At 35.7% G+C, this 11,013-nt stretch overlaps 1 protein-coding gene across 1 annotated transcript; it reads left to right on the top strand.

Moving 5' to 3' along the window:
• The first annotated feature begins 2,106 nt into the window (after positions 1-2,106).
• Positions 2,107-10,830, top strand: LOC128016870 (dipeptidase 2). Its single transcript, XM_052601729.1, has 11 exons — positions 2,107-2,244; positions 3,167-3,315; positions 4,119-4,245; positions 4,699-4,828; positions 6,219-6,360; positions 7,650-7,719; positions 8,469-8,645; positions 8,831-8,915; positions 8,984-9,059; positions 9,379-9,514; positions 10,642-10,830. Exons 2-11 carry the CDS (start codon positions 3,176-3,178, stop codon positions 10,828-10,830), a joined length of 1,272 nt encoding a protein of 423 aa, XP_052457689.1. The 5' UTR covers positions 2,107-2,244; positions 3,167-3,175.
• Positions 10,831-11,013: the final 183 nt, after the last annotated feature.

Genomic DNA, 11,013 nt, shown 5'->3' with positions numbered 1-11,013 from the left:
TGTAAGTGCTGTCACTGGACAGCAACAATGAGGTTAAAAAGGTCATAAAACTTATAAAAGCATTTTGTTGTGCATCTGTATTATTTTGCCATTACCTTCTTAGTGTTACAGTATTTATTCATTGTAATCTAAGATATTGTGTATTTGTGTTTCATAGTGCTTGTTATCCTCCACCATGACTCCAAGCAGCCATATGTGTATTGTTTCTGCTGATGTGTTTGTTTGTGTCCTCTGGGGATCTCACTGTATGTGGCCTGCAGGGGTTTTCCCATGGTATGCACACTCTCTGTGTGCATGTGAACCTGATTGCATGTGTGTATCTTAAGCCTGTATGCATGTGAAAACAAGTAGGCTACTATATAAAGTTGTTTTAACAAATATAAAAATGTATTGCCTAATGGTAAGTGTATATGTGAGCCATGGAGTTCTTTGGCAAGTGTTGTAAAAGTGAAGTCCACCATCAGCATACAAACAAACATTTGTGATATATATACACATACATACACACACACACGCACACACACACACACACAAAAAAAAAAAGGAAAAAAAGAAAAAACACACTCCGTCACAGTCCGGCCCTGTGCATGGCAGTCATACAAACAGAGCTCCACAGTCACCTATTCCATTTTCATGGTACACTGAAAAATATCCATTCATTTTTCATATTGCCCTTATTGCTTTTTATTATGCTTTTTAATTAACAGAGTTTTATTTTTGCTCTTAAGTAGAATGTTAGACATTTCCTCTAAAATCTGTTTTTAATCATACTTTAGGATGATTTTGTTTTGGGTACCTATTTGGACTATATATAGAGTAAATACATTTTTTACAGGTTCCCATTCTAACTGGCTACCTGGCAGTTCAGTTGAATCTGTGAATATGATTATTCTACTGCAGGTAGAAATAGTAACGTAGTAATGTTTAAATAGTAACAATATTATGCCATACAATAATTACATTTTGTTAATTCCCATTGGCCATATGTGAGTAATTAGTAATTAGAAAATTCTAATTTTTATCTGACTGCCATTATCCATTTACTGGTTTTCAGGTACACCAGGATGAAGAGATGTTTTGTCAGGTAGACCTACCAGAGTAGTACATTCTGAAGGTTCGAAAATAAGCAAGAAGAATGTGCCACTGCATTTCTCAGTGCCTCTCCTGACAGCTCACTGAGACCTGAGCTGGTAAAAAGAATGAATCAGTCAGTTCAAGTTGTCTGATGGCAAATACTTTACATTTGAAGACTGTGGAAAAGTAAAAATAAATAAATAATTGTATTAATATGAAATGTATTAACATTATATGACATAGTCTGCCTTTCCCTTTGAATTTCTTGATAATGAAATGATAATGTTAATGAAAAATGTTAGAAGAAATGCATTGTTTATTATATTTCTTTATATATTTAAGCCCTAGAAGAATAACTGATGAAATTATTATCTTCATAAAAACAGCTGCCTCTTATACTTGCAAAAGGCAATTAGCCTAGTGTGAGCAAAAGCGCTTCCTTGTGTGTGTGTGTGTGTGTGTGTGAATTCCTCTCTGAAAATCATTTTGTGTCGATATGAAGTTAGGATGGCTTTAGTATGGATTTGTAAGTTGACATTTGTCACACATTTAAGCTTAAGTTCTGCTGTAGACCTTTTTTTGTTTTGTTTTGTTTTTAAAGAAGATAATCAGCATGATACATTGTGCTTTTTCAATATCTATTTAATATTTTTTTATTTAATTTTCTTAGAGTTTTTTTTTTACTTTAATTAAGCTTTAATAAGTCCAGCTTTTAAAAAAAATTATTTTAGAACTATTGACTCATAATATCATACATTGTGTGTTTTCTGAGAACATTACTTTTTATTTATTTATTTATTTATTATTACATTTTTTTTTTTTTTACAAAATATGTAAATGTGACCAATTAATTTATCTAACATGTTATAGCGTGTGACAAAATCAGACAGAACATTTGTTTTTACCAAAGGCTAACGTTTTTCACAGGTGCTTCCAATCATAGTTCATTTCTTTTACTGTCTATGGTTCATTCACGTTAGTGTTTATGTGCCTACAAACAACACGCGGAAGGGGGCGACACTTCTCCGAGGGGCAAACCACCAAGAGTGATAAACTGAAACATACGGTAAAGAAAAACACATGGGCAAGCTGAGAAAAAAACAGATAACTCCACACAGCAGAAACATCTCTTCACGTCCATGAGTATTTTAAAGCAAACCTCCCGACGCGGTGAGTAATGGCATTTGTAATATACGAGCCACTGTGTATTTTAAAGATGGACATTTCAGGCTTGCTTGATACTAATTGACATACAGTAGAGGAGAGGGAGATCCGGATTTCTAAGACTTTACTGTTCACTCCTTTTTACCTCCTGGTGTTTATTTTCAAAGACAGTTAGGTTTACTGTAAGGATACGCACACGTAACTATTACATACTGTACAGTAATGTTGAACATCTTAATTGCAGGAAAATAATGTACAGTTATTTGAAAACACGGTGTCTAATAGTGAGGCGTTCACACAACACATAAGAGAGAAGCATTTGTTGGACACATATAAAATAGCTAATGTTTTTAAGCTATATGTTCCATTGATGTTAGTAAAACATGAACAATACCCCATCGACGTTTTAGCAGCAGATGTTATCACTGAAGTGTAGACTATGTGGCCTGTGGGTTTGCTGACGATATCCTGTTGCCAGAAAGTTGATAAAGTTTTTAATGAGTCATTTTGTGCAGTTTATTAAATTGAAATCATCCGGTGGAGTGGGCTACGCCTATGACAAAGTCTGAAAGTTACTACTGTATATGCTTTCATAACATATGAAACAAAGGTTTCAATTAATGGAAACAAATAAAGGGCACTTTTGAAGCCGGGTCTTTCCTTTCAGCCATTTCTCACATTTAAATTCAACTTCTCAGTAATTCAACTAGTCACTAACTAACTGAAATTTTCTGATTGTCATAAATATTTATATGAAATATTTCTTGAGTCCTTCATTTCTTTATAGTTCATATTGAAATCTAATGTGATTAAGCTTGGTTTATAAATTCAAGGTGTTTTTAAACAGTTTTGCCTCTGGTTACTGTGCATGCCAGAGATGCTTCCAGTTATTTCAGATCTGTTTTTTTAATTGTAATTTTTTTTCCAGCTCCATAGGATGTTAATATACAAAGAAAAAAGCATCAGAGGTGCATGGAAATGGTGGTTTATATGCACCCTTCTCTCGCTTCTACATGGAGCAATATCCAAAAGCAGTACAACCCTGGATATTATGACAAAATATCCACTAATTGATGGGTACGACTTGCGTATCACTTTCATTCATGTGTATTTTTAATCTGTGTTTTAACCCTCACTGGTTTATACTAGGCCTATAATGTGACCTGGGGCAGACTTGGGGATTTTGGGGGCTCTGAGGAAATTCCCGGTATGGGGCCCCAACACATTATGTTCTTCTACTTTTGTAACCCTTATTCTCCTGTCCCACTATGTCATAGTTTATTTTATTTTAATTATTTTTTTTTACCTATTAACAAGTTGTCTGTGGGGTACTAGGGCCTATAGCTAAATTTAGAAAATATTTAGTCAACCTGATGTTGTTCTAAAGCCGCATTTGGATCACAGATCTCACAAAAAAAAAAAAAAAAAAAACCTTACACTTGTCCGTTTAAGAGCAGTGAGTCTTGTCATAAAATAATCCCATACAACTCGTCTCATATTCCAAGTGTTCTGAAGGCATACGATAGGGTTTGGTGAGAAACAAACTGAATATGTAATCTAGCTGTTCTTTAGCACAAATCTTCGGTGGTTAGAAATCAGATATGTCTGTGACTGGCTGCATTGCTAGATGCTGCAAAAACATTGTAAATAGAAACCTATTTAAATAAATACAGACTGGAGCACTTGGCAAAAGTTGCAACAGTATCTGATGATTCTCCGGGTCCCTAGGCGCTTGCTTACTTCACTTATTGGTTTAGTCCATTCCTGTGTATAGCTGAGAATACTGGACAGCAAATGGCTTCAGAGAAGGACCATTTGGCAAAAAAAATAGTGTTGTGATGTCTTTTGATTTCAGACTGCCTCTCTTTCTCTTTACTCAGACACAATGACTTGGCACTACGTCTGAGGATGCACTATAAAAACCAATTGAACAATTTCAGTTTACATAACATTTCTAATGTGGCTACAGATATTAGACGCCTCACTGCTGGTCATGTTGGAGGACAGGTAATTTCTCTGGGCTGATCTTATTTATAATCTGTATCTTTAACTATCCTGTACTGCACTTTGCTATTTAGTATCATTTGTAAATTTTATATCACACACCTATATTTGTGTATACTGGATGCTTTATACTTGGCTGAATGTCACTTCACTTTCACTTTCACTCACTTTTATTGTGCTGGGCCTGACGAACGAGGTTATTCTGCCCCAAATTCACACACAGCTTCTAATATTTTGCATTTCCATGAGCAATATATAATCTCTAACCCTTTTCTTAAACTCCACTCTCTTCTTATAATTTCTCACTAAGAAATCAGTTACTGAGGTCACTGAAACTGTTAATTTCTCCCCAAATTTATCATTCTTATACATTTTGGACTACAAGTAAGTGGCCAGTTTGCTGTTTTGATAATTTTGTTCATGATATGAGATAAATAAATCCTTGATATTTGTCAGGTGTTTGCAGCGTACGTGTTGTGCACGGCTCAGGACAAAGATGCTGTCAGACTGACCTTGGAACAGATTGATGTAATTCGTCGTATGTGTACTGAAAACCCAGAGATGGAACTGGTCACCACAGCTGAAGGTACTATTGCACCTAAAGTCATTTTATTTTAATTTTGAATAGTTTAGAAAAAATAAAATAATAGCCTAATATAGAGAGACTTTTGTTGTAATATTGATGTTTATAGGTTATGTAATCTCAAAATCAACTGAGTTTGAGTTGAGGGAGTTCTGCTGCAGGTAGACAATATAATATTCATTTTTGTCTTCCAGTGACTTTAGTTATTACTTTTAGTCCAAACATGTATTAATTTTATTTCTCCATATTTTAGAGCATACTCAATGAAAAGATGAAAAGCCTCTGGGGCTCCTGCCAGTCCAGTTGAACAGAGGCTTTACCCTGTTATCTTTCATACTGTATATCTTCTAACTGTTTGTTGCTTAGAGGGAAAATTCACACAAAAATTAAAACTCATAATTTATCATGACTTTATTTCCTTCTGTGGAATATAAAAAGGTATTTGGAGAAATGTTTTTCTTTCTCCACACAATGCAAGTCAATGGTCACCAAAACTGGCTGCCAACATTCTTCAGAATATCTATTTTTATGTTCCACTGAAGAAAAAATGTCATGCAGGTTTATAATCTCATGAGGTTAAGTAATTGATGATAGAACTTTTAGCCTCTCCAGGGATAGTTTGATCATAGAAATCTTAATGACATGACAGTTTTTTCAGAAGTCTGTATCCAGAGAGGATGTTATAAATGATCTCCAGTCAATTCCAAATGAACAAGATTCTTGCCTACACTTGTGTAAGTGAAAAGAGAAGAGACCATTAAGCCTGGGGATATCCTCACTCAACATGATTGGATTGCTGTCCCTATGTAACACTGTAAAACATCTAGATTGCATTTCACATTTAAAAAAAAAAAAAAAAGCTTAGGGTTGATATTTTAATGGTTTTAAAGTCTCTTTATACTCACCAAGGCTGCATTTATTTGATCAAATTAAGTAAAACCGTAACATAGTTAAATATTATTATAATTTATATATATATTGAAACATTTGTGAAGTTATATAAAATGTAACAAAATGTAGCATGTCTTATCGATATTGAAAACAGTTGTGCTGCTTAATATATTTGTGGAAACTGTAATATATTCTTTGATGAATAGAAAGTTTAAGATAACAGTGTTTATCAGAAATTGTTTTAAATCAATAGATGTCTACTAGAAACTATTACTTTTGTTAATGCATGACAAAAGTATACGTTTCTTAAAAAAAAAAAACCTTACTGACCCCAAACATATGAACAGCGTTTTATAGAAGTGTTCTTTGTGAAGTAAGGGTAGTACTAGGAATAGATGTTGTGTAATATAATTGAGAACGAACTAAGACTATGGCATATATATATATATATATATATATATATATGTATGTATGTAAAAAAAATTGTGTATGTGTGTTTAAGGAATGAGGAACAGTACAAAAATCGCATGTCTAATCAGTATCGAGGGAGGCCACTCCATCGACAGTAGTTTACCAGCACTACGCATGTTCTACCAGCTTGGAGTAAGATCCATGGCCCTCACACATACCTGCAACACCCCATGGTAAATACTCATCATACATGTACAACATAAGCTTATGATAATAATGTGTACAAACAAGTTTTAATACTGAATTGAGAGCGCAAACACAACTTATACTGCTTACTTAGACATACTGTCCCTGAATTTTTATTTGCCCATTTCATGTAGTTACATTATTAAAGGGGGGGTGAAATGCTATTTCATGCATACTGAGTTTTTTACACTGTTAAAGAGTTGGATTCCCATGCTAAACATGGACAAAGTTTCTAAAATTAAGTTGTACGTTTGAAGGAGTATTTTTGTTCCAAAAATACTACTTCCGGTTTGTCACAAGTTTCGGAAAGTTTTTTTCGAGTATGGCTCTGTGTGACGTTAGATGGAGCGGAATTTCCTTATATGGGTCCTGAGGCACTTCTGCCGGAAGAGCGCGCGCTCCCGTATAGCGAGGCTGAGCAGCACATACATTTCACTGATCAGAGCGATTCACTGATCAGAGCGAGAGCGTCGCGAAAAGTCACAAAAGAAGTGTGTTTTTGGTTGCCAGGGCAAGACAACCCTGCACAGATTACCCAAAAAAAACAGCATTAAGGGACCAGTGGATGGAGTTTATTTTTACAGAGCATCAACGGAGTTGTGCAAGTGTTTGTGTTTGTTCCCTGCATTTCGAAGATGCTTGTTTTACAAACAAGGCCTAGTTTGACGACGGACGTATCGTTTATTTCTTAAGGATGATGCAATCCCAACGTAAAAGGGCACGATTGTGTGTTGGAACCGCAGGTGGTGAGTAAAACTGCTTAAAATATCTCTGCCTCCTTGTTAGTGCGTCCGCCTCCCCGAGACTCGGGTTCGAGCCCCGCTCAGAGCGAGTCGTTGCTGCTGCTGCTCTCGTTCAGTTTCAGCCTCGGGATCTGATTCTGGATCATAAATAAACGGCTGAATCTGACTGTTAGCCATGGTTTGATTTGGATGATGGTTTTTCCCTCACGGTAATGTCAGAGCCTTTAATATGTTTTTCAACGGCTCTGAGTAATGTCACAGTTTCCACATGCTCTCAACGCTAAAGCCTACTGGCGCTCGTGATTCTTTAGCTCCGCCCACACGTCACGCCTCCAGCGGCTCGTGTTTTTCCGGGAAAAATCGGTACAGACTATCTTTCTCTTATGAATATAATAAAACTAAAGACTTTTTGCAGTTATGAAGGATGCAGTACTACTCTATAGGTACTCAAGATTAACAGGATATTGAGTGAAAACGAGCATTTCACCCCCCCCCCCCCCCCTTTAAACTTTCTCCTATAATGTTATGTTTAGGGCTGAGAGCTCATCTAGTTTTTACCCAAATTACCAGCGGAAGAATAACAGCCTGACAGATTTTGGCAAGGTAAGTTTTTCTTGATGAATCAGTAGTTGATAAAACAACGTAAAACAGATCATATAAGAAAATAAAGTTTAATGCAAGATTGTTGAACCAAAGTAACATTTGTATTTAGTGGGAAATTTGACCTGGTATTAAAGGCCTCTTTCATTCTCTTCTATATTTGGAAAACCCTGTCTTGTGTCCCCGTTATGAACCCAAAGACTAGAGACAAAAAATGCTGAAAGACTAAAAAACAAAAGTTCAAAGACTTTCAAAGTTTTAAGTTTTCTTTCTGCTTAAAAAAATGCCTTGATCCTGGAGTTACTAAAATATTGAAGATGGTGATTTATATATCCTGTTTGCACAGTAGTTCATCATTACCACTGAATACATTTTTTTCTGAGTGTATGTGTTGCAATTGCTGGCAAATTACATATAAAAGTTGTCTATCATAACATATTATTACAATATTGCACAAAGTGGACCTATTATGTTATATGAATCAAGTACACTCAAAGAAAAATCATGATTATGATGAATTTACTTTGTTACATCACGACTGTATTTTTAGAACCAGTTTTGTGGTGGAATTCACATTGGCGCAGATTATTTTTGATTTACATTAGAGAATGCACAGTAAAACTCCAAATGGGTAAAGGTCTACAAATTTACCCTGCCTTCCTTGATTTGTAGAATTGAACTGAATGGATCCAAACTAACTGCTTTACATGAGTAATTAATGAATTGAATTGCTTGATCATGTCTTTCCCCAGGCAGTGGTGAATGAGATGAACAGGTTGGGAATGCTGGTTGATCTGTCCCATAGCTCGTGGGAGACAGCCAGAGCTGTGCTGAAAATTTCTGCTGCTCCAGTTATTTTCAGCCACTCCTCAGCCTATGCTATCTGTAACAATGTTCGCAACGTACCTGACAACCTGCTGATGATGCTGGTGAGACCTCCATTTGTTGTGCTACATTTAACATAGCTAAAAATTATCCAAAAATCTCCAAAATGCCAGTTTTACTGAAAACACAGTAACAGAAAAATGTCACTTATTTATTTATTTTTTTCTCCACTTTTACCAGTATGACATGTATGATATTTTGAAAATAGCAACATTTGCTTTCTTTCTAGAAAGAAAATGGCGGGCTTATCATGGTGAACTTCTACAGCAGTTTTGTAGCATGTTCAAATAACGCAAATGTGTCTATTGTGGCTGGTAAGACAATATTTCTTTATTTTTGTATTTTATTTTTAGGTTTTCATTTGAAACGTATGTTTTTATAGATCATTTTGATCATATAAAGCGGGTGATTGGAGCGGAAAGCATTGGGATTGGAGCAGACTATGATGGGGCACAAGGGCAAGTAAAGATCTCAAATACATCTGACGTTACTGAATTGAGTTTACGCAACCTTCTTAGCCTAACGTACCTCCATGGAATCCATGCTTGTGTAATTCTGCAGTAAACATGAGGAGACCTCTGCAGAATTTAAACCAAAAATATTTTTTTAGCTACCGATATTATTGTAGTACTCTCAGCACCAGTTAACACATTTTACAATATTAAAATCCATTCCGAAACATTCATATCTCCAAGAATCACAAAGAAAAGCATGCGGATTATGCTTGTGGCCCTTATCTGTATGTCTCTGTGTTTATGCGTGCCTGTATTATTACAGATTCCCTAAAGGCCTGGAGGACGTCTCCAAATATCCAGCACTAATTGAGGAGCTGATATCAAGGAACTGGACTGAGGAAGAGCTGGCTGGAGTGCTAAGACTGAACTTCCTCAGAGTGTTCCGAAAAGTTGAGAAGGTCAGGGAATAAATTCTTGTTTTCCGTTCCTAGTTTAATTAGGTCAGTTAAGATGTGTATAAATCTTTAGAGGCAGTATAAATACTGCAATTGACATTCGTAAACATAACATAGTCCACATATACTTAATTTGCATAGCCAGATTATTGTCTAAACTTTCTCACACATATTCCTACGTTTTATTCCTAGCTCATTTCTTTCTTATACTACAATGGTGATCTTTACGGCCAAATGGAAATTCCTTCCAGTTCCTTTATTTTATCTTCTTTAAAAACTCCTACCGCCTTTTGTCCTGCTATCAGTGATCTCCATTAATTTAGCTCATTATATTACAGCCACTATTTCCCACCCTCATCTATCCCTCTTCTTTGAAATGACAGTCTGTTATTGAAACATCCACGTCAAAAAGCACCACTACCTTACGTCTCAAATCTCTCTGATCTTAATAAAACAAACAGACCAGAGAGAATGTTTCTATTACATCAGGGCTGCATACTCTCATGTGTTTGGCACTGTTCTCACGCCACACACTCAAAAACATAAGGAGCAAAGAGTACACACAGATTAGGCAGCACCGTGCAGCAGTGAGTAATTCTGAGCAAACGGGGGAAATACGTAATTTAATTGTAGTTTATTTTAATGCATGCTGAGTAGACAGCCTTCCTTCTTGCACTGTGTAAACAGGCAGGTCAGTGATTTGTGGTTACACTCTGTCTTCACTGAGTTTAGGTTAGTAACTAATATGCTCTGTAGACTACAAAAGATAGCATTAGCAAAGGTAATTTTCTTTCATTTTTTGCACTTATTGCAGAAGTTCTTTTATATGACCACTGTCAGACAAAATTCTGTTGACAGGTTTTAAGTGTGTTTTTTTTTCCATACAGCCCACCATGTCTTCTGGTGGCCTATTTTTTCCTTTTTAGTTCTAAAATATATTAATACATGTAATTTCAAAACACATTTTTTAAAAATCAACATTCATTTAATTCACATTAAGGACCTGTGTACTGAAATTCTGTGAGTATTACACATTCTTATAGTTTGTTTATTAAAAGTACTTCACTCAAGTATGATCAGAGCACAGTTGGATATTTGTTAAATATTTGTCTCTCTCCATATGTTAAAAGGTACGGGATGATTTGCTGCAAATTTCACCCAGTGAGGTTGAAATCTCACTTTCGGAAGTGAACAACAGCTGTCGTGTGATGCTGATCCAGCCGGTCTTGCCTAAAAGAAGCCACGGAAATGGAAATGCTCCATTGATGCCAATGAAAGCTTTAATCTGCTTCATCTTACTTTGGATCCAGTTACAGTAATCTAACAAAACAATGAATCAACCGACCAGAGACTACATACAAATTAATCTTTACCACAGACTGCTTGGCCAACAAAACCAAACCTCAACAAGACCAGAGGTACACTTGAAGTCAATTTGCTGACTGAAACTGACACATTTAGGTGCTTTGACAGTTTTGGAAACTGTTATGTTTGGTAAAAGT

This window comes from Carassius gibelio, chromosome A7 (genome assembly GCF_023724105.1).
Source record: "Carassius gibelio isolate Cgi1373 ecotype wild population from Czech Republic chromosome A7, carGib1.2-hapl.c, whole genome shotgun sequence".
Classification (NCBI taxonomy): domain Eukaryota; kingdom Metazoa; phylum Chordata; class Actinopteri; order Cypriniformes; family Cyprinidae; genus Carassius; species Carassius gibelio.
Note: the sequence above shows the minus strand (reverse complement) of the source record. Positions and strands in the feature narration are given on the sequence as shown.

What these genes read in the sequence shown, in the direction of transcription:
- LOC128016870 (XM_052601729.1), top strand. Translation starts at nt 3,176, where the DNA reads ATGTTAATATACAAAGAAAAAAGCATCAGAGGTGCATGGAAATGGTGG. An exon ending in AAATATCCACTAATTGATGG is followed by an intron (nt 3,316 to 4,118) that starts GTACGACTTGCG and finishes CTCTTTACTCAG; the next exon opens with ACACAATGACTTGGCACTAC. An exon ending in CTGGTCATGTTGGAGGACAG is followed by an intron (nt 4,246 to 4,698) that starts GTAATTTCTCTG and finishes GATATTTGTCAG; the next exon opens with GTGTTTGCAGCGTACGTGTT.